This window comes from Solanum lycopersicum, chromosome 6 (genome assembly GCF_036512215.1).
Source record: "Solanum lycopersicum chromosome 6, SLM_r2.1".
Lineage (NCBI taxonomy): Eukaryota > Viridiplantae > Streptophyta > Magnoliopsida > Solanales > Solanaceae > Solanum > Solanum lycopersicum.
Window position 1 is genome coordinate 45,611,210 of NC_090805.1, and position 18,459 is coordinate 45,629,668.

The following is an 18,459-nucleotide window of genomic DNA, read 5'->3' on the forward strand; positions in this document are numbered from 1 at the left end:
ACATATCAATATGATAAAAATATATATCATAAAATATTAATCAAAGCTCTTATAATTTGAGTCTAAAAAAAACAATGATATGGACGGAGCATTAAAAGAAAAAAAAAAAGGAGGAGGAAAACCGGATATTTTTATTAAAAAATAGATAAAGACGAGGGCGAAATTTATGGGATTGCGCAATTCGACGCCAAAATAATGTGAAACGCACAAAACAACACGGCTCTCTTTTAATGTAATGTATTAATGTAAGATATTCAAAAAATATCGAGAAATTGGTGAGCATCCTTCTCTTTCACCTTCCGCCACCGCCTGGTGGTTGGTGACCTCTTCTTCTTCCTCCTCACTGGTTCATCAGGTAACGCTTTTTTGTTTTTTATTTTGGCTGATATCTCTCCCTAAATCCAATGTTGTAATTTGGCGATAATGGAGGCTTAAATCGTTATCATTCAACGAACCCAACAACGTTATTGTTTGCAAGTTTAAATCTTTATCAATGTACAAGCTACAGCCTCTTATATGGAATTTACTGTGGAGCTAATAGTTGAAAGGGGAGAAATTGTCAACTTTTAGGAACAACAATAATAGCTAAGCCTTAATTTCAAATAAGTTGGGGTATTGGGAATGATTGTAAATAGGAAAAATATGTTTTGTATTATTGGTAGGTAAAAAATTGGGAACTTAGATAGTAGATTGAGGACGGGTTTTGTTGAAGCATGGGTTGGATGATGAACTTCACCTTCTTTCATGGGGTCAATTATACATAAGTTTATCTGGCCAAGCTTTTGCGATGCCAAAAGTACTTATTTTTGTAAGAAAATATGCTTTTTTTAGAAAGTTGAGTTGTTTGGCGAAGATTTTAGGTGAAGTGTTTTTGAGCGTTGTTTTTTTTAGAAGCCAAAAAAGTAGCTTATCCCCTTAAGCACTTTGGAACCTTGGATAAACAAGATTTGATTAACCAATCATAAGCTGCTCTCTCAAAAAGTGCTCTTTTTTTCTAAAAGCACTTTCAAAATAATCAAGACTTTTGAAGTATGTCTTCTGTATCCATTCTGCTCTTTTTCAGTTGATAAATTTAGTGGTCTATAAAGGTAGAGATTCTCTAAATGTGATGTTGTGATAAATGTAAGTTAAAGTGTTAATTAAGCTTTACCAGAAGAAAAGAAAGAATCTCTACTTGTTGTATGTTGTTGCTTGCATGATGTTTGTGGTCATAAATTGGGATCATGAAGCTATCACCCATTAGGAAAGTAGACATGAGAGGCTTCATTTGGTGAGTTCTACTTTGTTGACGTTGTTAGATAGGAATAAGAACAAGAATAATATATATAATTCTACTTAAAATAGGAATTGAAATAGTATATGGAATCCTACTTGAAAAAGGATTGTAATGTAGTATCCTAGTTGAAAAAAGAGTCTAACGTAGTGTCTGTAAATGCAATAATTAGATACACAATTCAATAGTATTATTCTCCTGTATTTCTCATAGACATATTTATGCCCCTCGGATTGCTTTTGCAGGATTAAGGAGGGGGAACTTGGGGCCTAAAATGGAAACAAGATCAGAAAAATTTTCTGTTGATTTTCTGATGGGAGGAACAGCAGGCATTTTCGCAAAAAGTGCTGCAGCACCAATTGAGCGAGTAAAGCTTTTGTTGCAGAATCAAGGAGAATTAATGAAGAGGGGTCAACTTAAGAGACCATATGTGGGAATTGGTGATTGCTTTCAAAGAGTTCTGCAAGACGAGGGTTTTATGTCATTGTGGAGGGGAAACCAGGCCAATGTTATAAGATATTTCCCAACTCAGGTGGCGATTCCTCCTCATCTCCTTGTGATGTTTTAGACCTCTATCTCTATATTACTTGACTTTCTATATCAGTTCTTAGCACACTGAACAGTTAACCTTCATGTTTCACTTCCCCCTGAAATACCACCTAAAATTAGATTGATGAAGTCCAACTTATTGATTAAAAATGTAGATGTAATGCTTCAGGGAGTTGGTGTCTCCCCTGGTTTGTGAGACTAGTCACCGCTCTACTATTGCCCCTGATATCTGCTAAGGTTTTATACATAGTTTTGGTTAGTTCAGCTTATCTTGGAGATAAGGTCTATTACTCTACTTTGGCAATCATTTTCCTTATCCACTAAAAATTATCATAATCTTTTGCCTTGGACTAGGACATTTTGGTGATGGCTACTCTAGTAAGTCATCCTTTATGTGTTTCTTGATTGTATTCACAGTGTTCTCTGAATGATTCAGACTCCTTCTAAGTCCCCCCAAACAAGGTCTTTCTTAATTACCATGTCAACTTTAGTGAAAAACCTGCAGCTTCTTAGTTAAAACTCTTATGCACAGGTGATCCATAAGATAACCAAATCTAACATTGTCTGCTATAAAATGTGCCAAAGCGACAATTTTACAAAGCAACCAATAGACTCACCCAACACTCACTTCATGCTAAGTGTTATGAGAAAAGTTCCATTTTTGAAACCTGTGGGTTTATGCCTTGTGTTTTGAGAGATAACGAATAGATGTTGGGAGAGTGTAACTATCTTTCATTAGCTCGTGTTTAGCTGCATGTATGTATTTACTCGAGGAACTATTCATTAGCTCATGTTGTGTCACTAGTATCTAAGGTGAAAGAAGAACACCAATATGCACAAGGATGTGACTAGGCGAATGCCCACTTATTGGGGGTTGGGTCATGAAACGCTTCCTCACATGCTTGTTCAGGACATTTACAGCATGCCTTGTATTATTGTGCGTTTGAGTCTGGAGTCTGCCATTTAAATATTGGTTTCTTTATTCATTCAAAGTTAGCACCATTCTGGGCAACTATCCTTAGACTCTACTCATCGGTTCGTCAAATGGATGTACCCAATATGACCAGATCCAAATGATCTTCTCATAGCTTAGTCTGAATGGAAAATTACTGTTTTACTGTTGCGTCAGATGGATTATAGAAGAGTATGGTATGCGGTATGCGTAGTAGATTGCTCACACACTTTCTTTTCAAGAAAGTAGTAATCTGTGATCTTTCCTGTATTATTTTGCTGGGATGTGTTCGGTCAAGCTACATTCATCTCTATTGCCGAGTTTTGGTTGAATATGGGCTGTTAATGCTGAAAGATACTGTATATGTGATGCACTCTATCTATTATAAAGTCCTCTTTGCATCACTTAAATAGTGTCTTGCATTCCTTTTTCCTTTTGTTTCTTCAATCATGCTTTGCATCCGCAAAAAGATTGTCCTTTTCACAATTGCATATAGTGCGAGAATGAATTATAGAATCAAATAATTGATGGAAATGTTTCTGTACTTAAATCTTAATATTGTGAATTATAGTTTCATATGCATTTTATCAGTAATTTCTCATAGATATTATTTTCAATTGTTCAACTAAAATAATATTTGATGAGCTTACAATTGTTTCTTTCACAGGCTTCCAACTTTGCTTTCAAAGGTTACTACAAGAACCTCTTTGGATATTCAAAAGATAAAGATGGATATGTGAAGTGGTTTGCAGGCAATGTGGCTTCCGGTAGTGCTGCTGGAGCAACGACATCCATGCTCCTTTATCACTTGGACTATGCAAGGACTCGGCTGGCGATGGATGCTCAGGATTGTCCACTTAATGGTAAACGTCAGTTTAAGGGGCTAATAGATGTTTATGGTAAGACATTGTCAAGTGATGGAATTGGTGGCCTCTATCGTGGTTTTGGAGCCTCAATTATGGGAATAACCCTGTACCGAGGCATGTACTTTGGGATTTATGACTCCATGAAGCCAATTGTTTTAGTTGGACCCTTAAAGGTAAATTAGATTGTTAGATTGGCACTTTTCTGGTTGGAATTTTTTTCTTTGTTATTGCACCATTTCCTTCTTGTCGATATAGTTGAGCCAACTTAATAAACTATAAACAGCTTGTGCCTGTAGTATGACTTGAAACATTAATTCCTCAATATCCTTCATACGAAGAGAGACAAGGGCAAATGAGATAAGGAGAAATAAAAAGTTGTTATTTACATAAAATTTGGTATTGGTGGGGGAAGGGATGTAAATTTGTTATGTTGCTGATCTTCTATAACAGGGAACATGCATATGACCAGTTAAAGTACGGGAGCAGAAACTAATTTCAACCTTCGTTTGTATACACAGGACAATTTTCCTGCCAGTTTTATGTTGGGTTGGAGCATAACCACTTTCTCTGGGGTGTGTGCCTACCCATTTGACACAGTCCGCAGAAGAATGATGCTAACTTCAGGGCAGGGAACAAAGTATCAGAATTCCATGCATGCACTCCGTGAAATTATACGCCTTGAAGGTTTTGCTGCACTTTTTAGAGGAGTAAGTGCAAACATGCTTTATGGTGTGGCAGGGGCTGGAGTACTTGCAGGGTATGACAAATTACACCAAATTGTATATAGACCAACTTACAGTTTTGAGTCTCAAAGAGCCTTCAACAAATAAGAGCTTTGCATGAATACTGTTTATGTATACAACCCTATTTGTGATGCATGTGGAGGGTGAGTTGATAACAGAAGCAGAGATGTCAAGAGCATTCATTTCACCAACCGTTGTGAACAAAAAGAGAACAAGTACATGCTGGGTGCTTGCGCACTAATGTTTCAGCTCTGTGAATATGAACTTCATCACTTGTGCTACTGTAGATTACTCGCATAGATGCTGTTGGACCATTGAACAGAATAATGAAGTGCGCACGCAGTAGCATATACAAGAGAAATCAAGGCAGAAGTAATGAAACAAGTGCCTCCATCCTGTATTATCTGTACAGTCCATTCTAAACTTTGTTTTCTTTTTTTTTCTTTTACCCCAGACTCTCAGTGGAATTAACCATTGATACTATAGGCTTTCTTTTTCTTTAGAAAAATATGTTGAAAGTGCAAATAGTAGGTCAATTCACCTGTACAAATGCATTGATTTTCTTGACATAATATGATTGTTACTTGGTGTCAATATCTTCACTTTTGTAATATTAGCTCCAACTAAAGTATGTTACATGTTGGATTATAATGAGAGATGCATGTCATGTGTTCATTGTAGTTAAGTTTTCTCTTTGAGCATTTAAAGGATCTGACTGATTTGATACATAGGCATGCCAGTTATTTTGAACCATGAAAATAGAAGGCATGTTGAAATGACAAAAAATTCCTTCATTTTGAATGAAAAAGGGTATATTAATTAAACAACTCCTCTCTACCTTCACGAGGGAGGAGTAAGGCTACATACGTACACACCATCCTCCACTTTGTGGAATTATACTGTTGTTAAAAAGGTAGATTAAATTTATCTATGCCAAAAGCCAAAAGTTCTTATGACGCTTAGTAGTAATGAGATATCCTCCATACTTGCTGCTCTTCCTTCTCACAGCAATTGTCATGCAATTTGCCTTCTGAATACAGTATTCCACAACTCTGCTTCTTGACCTTTTCCTTGTCCATATTCTTAGCAGGCGCCACATTATCGATCTTTTCTTCTGTCCTAACACCAGTAAAGAAGCTTTATGTTGCTTTGCTTCTTCAACAACCACAGCTCCTTTCTCTTTTCCTTCTTGCATGACTATCTCCACTTGTACCTAATGTAATGCACATCATGAAAATTTAGCACCAGAATAAATTCTTAGTACTTTATCTTTTTTGAATATAAGAAAGTTAATATGCCTAAAAGATCAATTTCACCCTTCTGTTATACCATCAGTATAAAAAAACACCTGTCGTTACCTATATAGTTCAAATATACCCCTAAATCCGTTACGATTTGTTCAAGGTGGACACTCAATCCCACATGACAGTGACATTTTCAATGCATTATCATGAACGAGGTGAAAGTTCAGTGAGCCAATACTAAATTTCCATATAATTGATAAACCTACAAAATTACTTACTCCTGGTTTCCTTGTTTGGCACATATTTTTCATGGAGCAAAGAAGTTCATACGCCCTCTGATTAATTTCACTGTTTGCTTTTTCACCTAAATCATAATAAACTGAACATAATTAGTTAAGAAGTTAAAAAACTAGCTGAGCGCTAAGCTCAGTGACAGAGCCAGAATTTTAATTCACGAGTCTAAAAGATTTACCTTTGTTTGAGATTTTGCTAACATAAAGAAGAATAATAGTATCCTGGCTTTGAACAGTATGAGAAAGTGCCCATTGCAAAGCACAATTAGGATCAAGACTAGGATCAACCACAACCATAACTCTGTTATTATTACTATTATTATCACCAATACTCTCAGAATCCGACCTCGACTCGACACTGTTGAAGCTCATTTCCGTGCTGCTGCAATATTTACTGTCAGAGTCGTTGAACTTGATCGAGCCCGTCCTTTTGTACTGTTTACAAGGAGAACGTGCTCGAACACGAACTACCGCTCGACTCATACAGAATCCGTGCAACTTCGCACGGAACGGATTCATGCTTATGCCCTAAATTTCAACTGATCAAAAAACTGAAATTTTTTAGTTTATGGATAATGGAGAGGGCCAAAGAAACAGAGCAAATTTAATTTGGTGGTTTCTAATGGGACCAATTTATATTTGATTATATATTGTGTAATACGTGGAGAGAGTGATCTTGACTTTTTTTATACGTAATATGTTGGGTAATAGAGACAGACTTTAATAGTCATGCACAATTATTTTCTGGAATTTCTTTTGAATTTTTCAAATATGGTTGTCTTTGACGTGCCAACCATTATCGTGAAGTGGTCCATTAGATTCATATTGATTGGTTGTTGAATTCAATGTTGCTTCACATTGCTCATTTTGTTCTATCATTCTTCTTGTGAGTAGATTATTTGTGGCACACGTAAAAGACTCGTAGAGCTACAATAGGATTTGCAAAAAGATTCAAACATCTAGCATTAATAATATTGTTGTTAGGCCATCAAATCAAGGGTCGTGATGAAACGAGAAAGCAATCTTTCATTCTTAATCAGAAGTTTTAGTTTCTTAGTTGGAGTCAATATGAATATCAAATAGGTAAGCGAAAAAATTATATTGTAATTAAGCTCAATATATGAAAGAACTATTATACCCATTAGAGTCGACTATAAACAGATTCCTAAACTAATTGGATTTTTCACCTCGGGTATCTCAACTACGTTATTTTTCTATTGAATCATTTTACCACTCATAATTTATTCCTTTTAAACACGGTTGGCTGATTTTGATCGACTTTTCTATTGTAATCATATTGTAATGATTTTGATTGAAGGAATGAAGACAAACTGTGTGTTAGTATCATTTGTTTTCTAAAGTGTTCAAATGACTTGTAATAAAACACAATTATTCTCTAATATTTTCATTGTCAACTGAACTAATAAGTTGTGAAACAACATACGTATTCTCTCTATCCCTCACAAAATTTGGTTCCACATCAAATTAACGGTGTTTAAAAGAAACAAATTGTGAGTGGTTCAATGATTCAGTAGAAAAATAGCATAATTGAGATAATTTTAAATATAAATCTAACAAATTTAGAAATTTATTTATGTAGTTGGCCTTCTATAATTTTGATCATACTAAATAGATAGATTTACTTGTATATTTTCAGTAATCTAGTTATATAAATATTTTCTATATTATCAAATACATAGAATTTTAATTTTTTTTATATTTATTTTGATGAAATTCCCACCATTTGTCATTTCTAGTTGTGGAAATATGAATGCAACAGAGCAACTACGGCAGTTGAAATATTTATTGGTTGTAATCACTTAATTCGAAGCTCGTGTATCACTTCTTTTGCTATTTTTTTCTTTCTTTTTTTATCCAAGAAATTAATATTTGTTAAAAGCATAACTTGTTTATTTTAGTAAAAAAATTGTAAATGCTTCTCAAATTTTTTTAAATCTTGTGCAATGATAAAGTGCAAGTATATGGAATATTTTTTTTGTGGTCTTGATTTTCATGCACTTTCTTTTTGTCTCCTATGTGTCGAAGACCTATTCTTGTCTTTGTCTTGGTCAATTTATTTTTCGGGAGCAACGAAATTAAAATTTTCAATTTCAAAATAATTATAGTTAATTAAGTTTTAGATAAATTATTTATATTAAATTTATTATTGTAATAATCCTTAACTAAAAAAATTAAATTTAACATAAATATAGCTAATTGAATTTAATAAGTAATTTTAAAAAAAATAAAGAGCCAAAATTAGGGATAATGCCCAATACCCCTCAACCTATGCCCGAAATCTCAGAGACACACTTATACTATAGTAAGGTCCTATTACCCCCTGAACTTATTTTATTAATAATTTTTTACCCTTTTTAGCCTACGTGGCACTATCTTGTGGGCTCAACTATGGTTGACTTTTTTTTCAAACTAGTGCCACGTAAGCTAAAAAGTGATAGAAAATTACTTATAAAATAAGTTCAGGGATAATAGGACCTTAGTATAGTATAAGTGTGTCTCTGAAATTTCGGACATAGGTTGAGGGGGTACTTGTTTTCCCCAAAATTATTGAATTTCGCCGGATTATTAACTTTCCATGGGATCGAGGGGGTGAGGTTGTTTAAGCGTATCAATTTGTTTATCGTACTTTTATCACTTTCTAATACAATAATTTTTTATTTATTTTAAATTTATATATTAAAAATTTCTTGCTAGTATTCTATGTAATCCTTTTCTAATCATTGGTTTACCAAAATTCCCACCTTTAAAAGTTGCTTAAAAGAAGTTATGTTATTCTCAATCCAAATAAAAATAAATAAATTAGATCACGATATTATATAAAAGACTCTTATCAAATTAATCGGGATGTATTTTGTATGAAAAAAAAGTAATATTAAATCCTTCATACTTGAAAATAAATATCAAGTGATAATATATAAAAATGATGTGAAAAATCCATTTGGCATTTAAATAAAAATAAAATGAGTTAGATTTTTCGAATTGGCTAACTAACGCCCAAAAGGACATATGTAGACCAAAAGTTAAACGGCTAAAATTTTAAATGGACCAAACTTTAAAAAAATATATCTGAACCTTTTCGAATAGTTTAGGGATATTTAAAATTTTTCCCTATCCCTAATTATACCAATTCATCAATATCATACTATCAAAAGTCAAATATTTAGAAAAATATACTTTTTTTTATATTCTATATCTACATGCATAGAAAATTCTTGCTGGCATTCGTGATTTTTGTTTTTAACCAAACAACCACTGAAAATTGATTTTTTTTTTTTGGTAGTACCAATCAAGAAAAGATGACAAAGAAAATGCAGTGTCTTTTGTCCGTTTGTTTTATATCTTTTAAGTAATATCTATTTAATTTTATGCTATAGAACAATAGTTTTATGGATAAATAATTGACAACCTATAACCAACCAAAAGCATCTTTCGAATAAATTAAAAAATTTATTCATCAATCATTCATCAAGTTATATATATTATCATATCTCCTAACTATCATAAAAACAACATACTCACAACATGAGTTAATAATATTACATTCAAAATTACTAAATCCTTTAACACTTATGTAAAGTGTTAATTATAAATATTCATATTTATTGTTATCGTTAAATATAATATAAAAGTTATTACTATATAATTACTACAAAATCCTTTACGTGATATTATGGAATCATACATCAAAATTTATTTTTAACATATATTATAATGTTTTTACAACAATCCATCTATATTGTGGCATGTCTTTGAAAGCAAGTACACATAGACAATATATTGTGGCATCAAAATTATATACCTAGTTAATTATATTGAAGTATTAATGATACCTTTTAATTAATATATTGTGGCATCAAAATTATATACCTAGTTAATTATATTGAAGTATTAATGATACCTTTTAATTATTAAGATGACGAAGCATCCATTGTGGCATCACAGTATTATTAGCTGCACCTTGCTGCTGTGAAGAACTACCTCCTTCCACTTCCCCATTATCTATTACATTAGTACTCTGGTATGCTTCCCTACATTACATTTTCAATTAAATCAATCCAGTAATTTTGTTACGAAACATAATATGTAACCAAAAAATAGCCAAAATGTTTCGATATTGAACCTGAGGTTCAAAACTACAATTAATGTATTGCATCTAATTTTATTTGCTTTTCTATTTGATGTCCAGTACAACTTTATAGACTTTTAATTAAAAATAAAGTACTTACTAATCTTACGATAGTGCTTATTAATTGTATATGTCTATATGATAGACCACAATTCACATACTTTGATGTTGCCAAGAAAGCTATCCCCACCAATAATGCATCTCTTCTTTCTTTTTTTTAATAAAAAGAAATATAATCCAAGGTAGAGTGGTGCAAAGTTTTGGTAGGTAATAAATTTGGCTCTATATGCTTCTAGACTTCTAGTGAAAGGCCAGAATTGCTCCTATCGATACATTAAAAATAATTATAGCAATAATTAATTTTTTAGTTGTTGTTATATATATATTTTTTAGCGACAATTAGTATTTTCTATATATGTTTTTAAAGCTTTTAGTAATATTTATTCTAATGGTATTGAACACATGTCGATAAAGACTTTAGCATTCTTTACTAATATCTATATTTATTGCCGCTAAAGATTGTTGTTATTGTAGTAGTATATGCATATGCAACTTTATTTTTTTTAAGTAGTTAATTATTTGGCTAAAACATTTAACCAATCTAAAAACTTTTTTAAGTAAAAGTTTATTAAATAAAAATACTCTTCTTCTTTTTAATATCATAAAAGACATATAACTTTAAAGTTTATCAGGTAAAAATCGTCCATGTTTAAATTTTTTTGCTCTGGATGACCACATATGATTTATACAAATCTATAGTATATAGACATTTGATCAAGGCAATTATCCCTTTAAAAGAACTGTTGATTAGATGATTGTCATTTGGTTTTTCTCATTTCATAATCTTGTTTTTATATCAAATGTCATTAAATAAAAAATAAAAAAGTTAAGAATAAAATAAGGGGGAAAGAGGAGTATACCCAAGGTGAGGAGAGTCCAGTTGTTGTGGCAAAACAAATGAAGATGAGTTGATTTCCCACTGATTTTGCTGTGCCACCTCTTTCTCCCTCTCCTTCACCTGTTTTAATATTCACATAAGTATTTGTGACAAGTAGATGTATTTTATTTGGGGATATTGTAATAACCTTCTTCGAAAGCTGGTTGTTTTGCTCCTGCAATGCTCTGTCCTGTACAAATGCAAACATCAAAAAGTTACTCAATTTGGTGGTATACACAATTATGCAATATAATGATATGAACCTGAGTCTAACACAACCTCAAAAGCTAGTAGCTTTTGTAATGGTCAAGTCGAAGACTTAACAGTATTGAGATATAAACAAATTGTTGATTGCAAGACTTGTTGGAAACTATAGGTGTGTTTGATACAAAGGATAACATGTAAGATATTTTTTCGAAAATGTTTTCTTTGGTAAAAAGTAGTTTTATTACTTATTTTTTCATGTTTGATAAGTAAGAGATAATTGAAACAAAAACTACGGGATGGGAGGTAGAGGGTTAGGGTTAGGGCCGGGCGCAAGGGAAGGAGGGTGGAGAGGAGGCGATTAGTATACGTAGAATGTCAATTACTGAACTTGTTTCGCGCTACTTCCACTAGGGAAACCATTTTTAAATTGGACTCAAGTTGTTAGACAGCCACATCATATTAAGTACACTTTTGAAGAAAATTCTCACCTTTTTTTGAAGCACAGAAATGGACTCATGCATCAATTGATTCTACAAAAGAAATCAAAAACTTCAATTTAGAGAGTTATTTATCAAATAAAAACTATATTGTATAAACATATAATTTGGTTGAACCTTTCTTGATCGAATGTGTTTAAGAGCTGAATCAAGCTGGTGCTCCAGATTCTGAAGTTCCTTCATACTTAAGGACTCCAAATCTTCTCCCACATAATGCCTGCAAACATATCATAAAATTTTCTAAGTAAAGGGGAAAATATACATATTTATATATAATGTCACAAAAAATTCTTTAATGTGACTATGTATGTACTTTTGGTTCCTCTGCAGAACCTCAAGTCTGGCCTTAAGTTTTGCATGTTCAAGGGTCCAGCTTACCTGCACCAAATAAATTTATAACTTCCTCCTCAAAAACGAGATTTAAGCTCTATATACTGACGATATATATATAAGTAACACGAAAGAATTTGGCATACCGGGGAGGTATGATCAGTAGGAACAAGCTGTTTCTCAGCAAATGAGTATCTTTCATATCTTTCAAGTATCCTCTCCATGCTAATTACATACATATATATATAGTATCACAAGAGAATATACATATGTCAGATGAAACAAATACAAAAAAATGAAATATATACAGGAATTGCACAAAACTATAGAGATTATTCTCTTTCAAGTCCTTAGATAACTTTATTAATAGAGCAATGTTTACGTAAAAGAGAAATTGAACAATAAGCTATACACAATATTAACGTATACAACTTATTACTCTTCCTCCTGTTTAGTTCAAATGATAAAGTTTAAGAAACTCGTGACATAGGTTTCAAGTTCGAACCAAGTCTAGTATGAAATTAAGTAGAAAAGTGTAGAGGAGCGGGCTTATTATTATCGAGTTTCAACAGTTACACTTAGTCCTAAGAATTGGCCCAAACACATTTTGTTGATATGAAAAAGGGATAGAGCTATAAGCGAAGGTCGAAAACAATTACCTTAAAGTATATATGTGTAACTTTTGAACTTCTTTAAGTTAATTTTGGTTTGAATATTTCATGTTTAGCTTATTAAGATGTGGTCTTTGTTCTAATTAACATGCTTACTCAAATTAATGTCATAATATAGACTTAAACTACCTTAATTACTTATCTACCCTCTTTCTTTTGTTCCCTATTCATTTTTTCTTTTTATTCCTACCATTAACCCCAACCTCACCTGCCTGACCTCTTCTGAATAACAACTAGAAGCTAAAGTTAAAACACAATGCTAAGGAGGAGTACAAATATAGTTGTCAAAAGTATTCCCTTTCTTATATATGTAGAAGCAATTTAATTAGTCAAAATCACATGATGTAAGGGTATGAGCATAGACATGTTCATATATAAGTTATAGTAACTTATAAAAGCATAGAGACATATATCAATATAATATATCAAAAGCATAGAGAGAAGAGATATTGAAAATTTTTGTGATATAACATTTTGAAAAGAAATTGTTATAGGGTGGCGATGATTGTTTGAGGAGAGGTAGAGATAGACCGAGGAAGAAATAGAAATAGGTGATTAGACAAGATATGACACTTTAACTCAGGAGCAGAGCTAGCCTCTAGAGACATGAGTTCGGTCGAACCTAGTAACTTTGGTCCAAACTCTATATATGCCTTGAGAAATCTATTCAATATGTACAAATTATTAAGTATTATTAATTTAGAATCCACTAACTTGAAAGAGCTAGATTCTTGAACCCACAAGATTTGAATCCTAACTCCAACTCTGCTTTAACTCACCAAAGATATAATCCTAGATAAAAGGGTGTGTTAATCAAAGATAGGAATAGACGAGTAGTAGGTAATCAAACATTTTCTGTCTTCCTAGACAAAGTTCTAGCCTAGATAGCATACATATATGTTCCCTTGCCAATATTCCTATAATAATGCTACCATTATCTTATTCTTCAATTTTGTTTTAACAATATTACAACTATAATGTTAGTATTATCTTATTATTTAATTTTGTTTCTTTGAATTTACTTAGGTTATCTTTAATATATGTATTGTTAGTAATTTTCTTTCTTTAATATTTTCTTCATAGTTCATATATATAGCTTCTTATTCTTGTATTTTCTTTCAAACTATATTTTGATAAATAATTTTTTGAGTCGAATTAAACAATCAGACCTTGCTTGTGGAGCTAGAAAGGGTTTTTTTATCAACGGAGGTAGGGTAAGGACTGGGAATCGAATTTTCATCAACAATATGAAATTTTAATTAGTCAACCAACTTTGATATTAAGATTTCCTTAAGAAAAAGTTAAAATGTCATTTAACCTATTAAAAATATTCAGAATGTCTTCTTCTTTTCTTTCTATCCACTGGATCAAATTTATCACTTGTGTTATTTTAAGATTAAAATTTCCCCTCCATTAGTAGTATAATTATATTGCATCTAAATAATTTTTAATTAATTGCTTAGGAAAATTATATACAATAGCAAACTAATAACCTAAATAAAATGGAGTAACTAGGGTTTGATTTAATTGTGCTCCATAGCAAACGTTTGCAAAAAATTGTCAGGCGCCTCTCTCCCAAATATCCCGCTTGCCACTCTCCTACAATCTCTCGCTCGCTTCCTCACTTTTATACAAACACAAGTGTATAAAAATTATTTCTAATTGTATAAAGCAGAGGAAATTGTATAAATACATATTTTTGTTCCCCTCGCTCGCCACTCTCCCAAATCTCGCTCGCCACCCTTGCTTTTCTCACTTATACAAACAGAAGCAAAATATATAAATTGCATTTCTGTTTGTATAAAGCGTGAGAAAATTGTATATACACATGCAAGTACATATATTTTTGTCCTATACACTTATAATTATACAATAAAAATACTCCTCTGTCCAGTTTCTTTTGCCTCTCTCTTTCTCGTTTTATACAATTTTCAAATTGTATCTAATTTCTCTCTTTATCGTTTTATACAATTTGATTCAATTGTATATTCCGTGTCAAATCTCTTTTGTCTTTCTCTCTTTCTCATTTTATACAAATACAAATTGTATATAATCGTTCTATACACTTATAATAATACTATTTGGTTTATACACTTCGTTTTTATACAGTTCTCTGTCTAAGTGTCTTTCTCTTTTTTGTTTTATACACTTCGTTTTATACAATTTGCTTCAACTATATATGTATAGCGAATGATACAGTTTCTATGTTTGCTATGAAGCGCAATTATGCAAATTTTGCTATAATATACAAATATGAATTTTTTATTTGCAATATGTGAAAGTTGACTCCTCAGTAGCTCATATGAATCTGGTGACTATTGGTATGTTTAGTCGGGCGGCGACCATTAGGTCACCTATTTTGAGTTTGTCCTAAATTTTATTTATTGCTCCACATAAAATACCAACCCAGCCCATCCATGTATGACCCAACTTAATTAACTCACAACCCATTTTGAATTTACATAATTACACAACTAAGCAATGAAATTTTTTACTTTTCAAGTTAACGTGTGAAAAATCATTTCAGATAGTACATCAAGCAATTCGCTCTAAATTACCTAATAAGTTAGAATAAGCACTTGAAAATTCATTTTTATAATAAATAAAGGTAACTTAATAAAATCGAAATCTTAACTTCTGGCTACTCTAATATACCATTCTAAAAATTAATGTACATAGCTTTTAAAAAAGTACAAGTAATAAATTCGTTGAATATATCCAGCTAACGTTTGGCTCAAAACTATAGATTATAATTAATCCCGCATGTCTGGCTATTGCACCTACCATCAGAATATATATTAAGAAATATTTTTAAAATATATACATATATATTATAAATATTTTTAAAAAATAGTAATAAGCTATAAATATAATAAATTTAATGCATTGAAAATGACTTCAGTTATTGTTTAATAAGGTGAATAAGAATAGTGTTAACAGTGATGTATAAGTAATGTTGATTTTAGTTATGATGATATTATTTATTATGCAGTATTTGAATTGGTATATTAATAATAACGTACGTTGCATAATTATTTTTTAAAAAGAATTGGTTTACTAAATACTCTCCACCAATATCAAGAAAAAGATTTGGAAAAGGTTTTGACGGGCAATTATGACTTTAATCATTCTAATACATGTTTTAAAACCCCTTACATTGTTAATATAATGATTTAGATTGTTTAATACCTAATATATAGACTGTCATTAATTATATATAGATTGAAAAAAATATATCAAACAAAGTATTAGTTATATACAAAATGAATACATGCGTTGTCTCTTTTAATGCAGCTTAATGTAATATAATTTCTTGTTTTCAAAACTGAACAAGTAAAAATAGATATTTATATTTAGTTTAATAAACTGAAAAAAGTAAACAAATCGAGCAATATACTTCAATAAATTTAGGGAAAAGGGGCAAATATATACCTTTCAACTTTGTGATTTAAAGAAAATATATCCATTATTAAAAAATGGTACATATATACACTAGACGTTTAACAAATGATATATACCTTGGTTTTGATAAATATTTATGGTGCATATTTACCCTTTTCGTTAACCAAATTTTTTTAAAAAAATCTAAAGTTAACTTTTTGAATTCAAAAATATCAGATGACTTTAAAATTTTTTATACATATTCCTTTTCTTATTCAAGTTCAATCCAAAACTCATTTTATGACCGAGAGATTGAATTTTCTTTTATTTTCCTCAATTATGTGGTTATTTTGAAATTAAAATATCAATTTTAGTTTGTTTGTTTTTTTCAATTCAATAAATATAATTCTGTTAATTAAAAAAAGTGTACTTGGTAAATAGTGTATATATACATATAATTATTTTACTTTTTTTTTATGAGGATTATATCCGCTTTAAATGCTAGTTGAATAGTTATTTTTGTGCTCTTTAAAGCTGTTCTACTGTAGACCTCGTTTCTGCAAAAATTTTGAAGAGTTGGTAGTCAGTTTGCACTTGCATGGAACACACACATCATCTGAAATATACTTTTACTATTGTGCTTATACATAGAATTATTAAAAGAAAAACTGTACATATAGTTTTTAATAACTTTTTTTTCAAAAAAATATAACATCCTTTTAACAGAATGATCACGTCATAAGCTAGATCCTACATATTTACATATTATATATATTAAAAAAAGAATAAAAATAAATTAAATTAAAATTAAAACTAAAAAGAAAAAAGAGCATATATAATTTTTTTATATACTTTAACAACCACGTGATTCTCTACCTACTAAACACGAAATAATCATGGATCTGTTTATTAAGAGATTATTTAGACTATATAAAGAAACAAAAACAACAGGATCTATCGAGATTATAATTATGTTGTAAAATATTATTTATTTAATTGGTTTCTGCATGCAGTTTAGTAAACTAATAATATTATTTTTTTACATATAAATACCCACATAAGAACAAAAAAAAAACAGTATATATATTTAACACATAAAATATCACCAACAAAAAGATATCAAAAAGTCAAAATGAATAGAAAAAAAAAATTCCAATCTCTAATTGAAGATCAAGAGTATAAGAGCATATTTAATTAAATTTAAAAAGAGATATATGAGCGGAAAAAGAGAATCAGGGCGGCTCAATAGAATTAAAGACGAAAGAGTACGTACCAGGAATCGTTGGCATATTCAAAGAGTTTTCCTTTAGTAGAAAAAACAATCAAACCAACCTCAGCATCACAAAGCACAGAGATCTCATGGGCTTTCTTCAGCAAACCAGATCGACGTTTCGAGAAGGTAACTTGACGGTTAATTTTGTTCTCTATTCGCTTCAACTGGACTCTTCCTCTTCCCATTTTTTCGGATATTTTTTCTATACTATGAATAATTGTTGTTGTAATATATATATCATATCAAATGGAGACAGACGGAAGAAAAAAAAAGAAGGGTGTGGAGTAGTGTTTCTCTGTTTGGTATCTGAAATAACTTTTGTTGGGCAAAATATCCCAGATGTGGAAGAGAGAGAATATAGTGGTTTTTAAAAAACCAGAGTGGTTTCGTCAAATGTGTTGTCGATTTTTCATTGGACAGAGAAGATGGATTATTTGTTATGTGTCTCAATAAAACCCACAAGTTTTTTTTTTGTACAGTAGACAATAGCCGTGCGCATCTTGTAGCCAGGTGATGCGAAACAATGGAATAACGCCCACCATCTTTTTGAAATTTCGGTGAAAATAGTAGCTTCGTCACGAATTAATATTTGATAAATATTATTATACATTCATAATCACTGCTTCTTTTAAATAAAATATTTTTTTCGTTTTATATCAATTGATTTTTTTTATATGTTTATTGAAAAAAAATTATAAGTAAGAAGATGATATTGCTAATTCCACACATATTACTTTTAGTATGATGATAAACTAATATAAAACTGAGGGAGTAGATTATTTGTTATAATAAGATAGAGATACTGTTAAAAAATATGATATAGTAAATGAAGTTGGTATAATAAAAAATATTAAAAGGAAATGCTTCACTAATGAGGCCTTATATAGCACGATTTTTTTTTATGATAGATTATATATATTATAGTTAGGGAATTACATGGCTTTGAGACATATTGGCCTCTACATAGTTTCGAAGCCTATTGGCTTCCACGTATTTTTTATATATTAGTTATTACGGCTACCTTATCAAAACATGCTAATTTAATACAAATTATTCTTAAAACGAGCCTAGTAGATATAACTCTCTGTTGGTCATC

General features: G+C 30.9%; 3 protein-coding genes across 5 annotated transcripts; 1 reads left to right on the plus strand and 2 right to left on the minus strand.

The window, feature by feature from the left end:
• Window positions 1-112: 112 nt before the first annotated feature.
• LOC101262428 (ADP,ATP carrier protein ER-ANT1) lies at window positions 113-4,977 on the plus strand. The gene is made up of 4 exons (XM_004241561.5): window positions 113-355; window positions 1,519-1,805; window positions 3,442-3,813; window positions 4,159-4,977. Exons 2-4 carry the CDS (start codon window positions 1,548-1,550, stop codon window positions 4,468-4,470), a joined length of 942 nt encoding a protein of 313 aa, XP_004241609.1. The 5' UTR covers window positions 113-355; window positions 1,519-1,547; the 3' UTR covers window positions 4,471-4,977.
• Window positions 4,978-5,177: 200 nt separating this feature from the next.
• LOC109120527 (uncharacterized) lies at window positions 5,178-6,439 on the minus strand. The gene is made up of 3 exons (XM_019214424.3): window positions 6,100-6,439; window positions 5,906-5,991; window positions 5,178-5,596 (listed from the first exon to the last, which is right to left on the minus strand). Exons 1-3 carry the CDS (start codon window positions 6,437-6,439, stop codon window positions 5,312-5,314), a joined length of 711 nt encoding a protein of 236 aa, XP_019069969.1. The 3' UTR covers window positions 5,178-5,311.
• FUL1 (agamous-like MADS-box protein AGL8 homolog) lies at window positions 6,101-18,215 on the minus strand. 3 transcript variants are annotated; one of them, XM_069298721.1, is made up of 9 exons: window positions 17,364-18,215; window positions 12,185-12,263; window positions 12,022-12,086; window positions 11,826-11,925; window positions 11,700-11,741; window positions 11,153-11,194; window positions 10,988-11,085; window positions 9,840-9,969; window positions 6,101-6,459 (listed from the first exon to the last, which is right to left on the minus strand). In XM_069298721.1, exons 1-8 carry the CDS (start codon window positions 17,546-17,548, stop codon window positions 9,843-9,845), a joined length of 738 nt encoding a protein of 245 aa, XP_069154822.1. In that variant the 5' UTR covers window positions 17,549-18,215; the 3' UTR covers window positions 6,101-6,459; window positions 9,840-9,842. The 3 variants fall into 3 exon arrangements, with proteins under 3 accessions (XP_069154822.1, XP_069154821.1, NP_001234173.2); XM_069298720.1 differs by lacking the exon at window positions 6,101-6,459 and adding an exon at window positions 9,618-9,740; NM_001247244.2 differs by lacking the exon at window positions 6,101-6,459 and having other exon boundaries at window positions 9,618-9,969; window positions 17,364-17,654.
• Window positions 18,216-18,459: the final 244 nt, after the last annotated feature.

Excerpts from the sequence above, each read along its gene's own strand:
- LOC101262428 (XM_004241561.5), top strand. The coding sequence starts at position 1,548 with ATGGAAACAAGATCAGAAAAATTTTCTGTTGATTTTCTGATGGGAGGA. Across the intron at positions 1,806-3,441 it reads TAAGATATTTCCCAACTCAG|GCTTCCAACTTTGCTTTCAA; the intron begins GTGGCGATTCCT and ends TTTCTTTCACAG. Across the intron at positions 3,814-4,158 it reads TTTTAGTTGGACCCTTAAAG|GACAATTTTCCTGCCAGTTT; the intron begins GTAAATTAGATT and ends TTGTATACACAG.
- FUL1 (XM_069298721.1), bottom strand. The coding sequence starts at position 17,548 with ATGGGAAGAGGAAGAGTCCAGTTGAAGCGAATAGAGAACAAAATTAAC. Across the intron at positions 12,264-17,363 it reads GAATATGCCAACGATTCCTG|CATGGAGAGGATACTTGAAA; the intron begins GTACGTACTCTT and ends GTATGTAATTAG. Across the intron at positions 12,087-12,184 it reads CTACTGATCATACCTCCCCG|GTAAGCTGGACCCTTGAACA; the intron begins GTATGCCAAATT and ends TATTTGGTGCAG.
- LOC109120527 (XM_019214424.3), bottom strand. The coding sequence starts at position 6,439 with ATGAATCCGTTCCGTGCGAAGTTGCACGGATTCTGTATGAGTCGAGCG. Across the intron at positions 5,992-6,099 it reads TAGCAAAATCTCAAACAAAG|GTGAAAAAGCAAACAGTGAA; the intron begins GTAAATCTTTTA and ends ATTATGATTTAG. Across the intron at positions 5,597-5,905 it reads GCCAAACAAGGAAACCAGGA|GTACAAGTGGAGATAGTCAT; the intron begins GTAAGTAATTTT and ends GCATTACATTAG.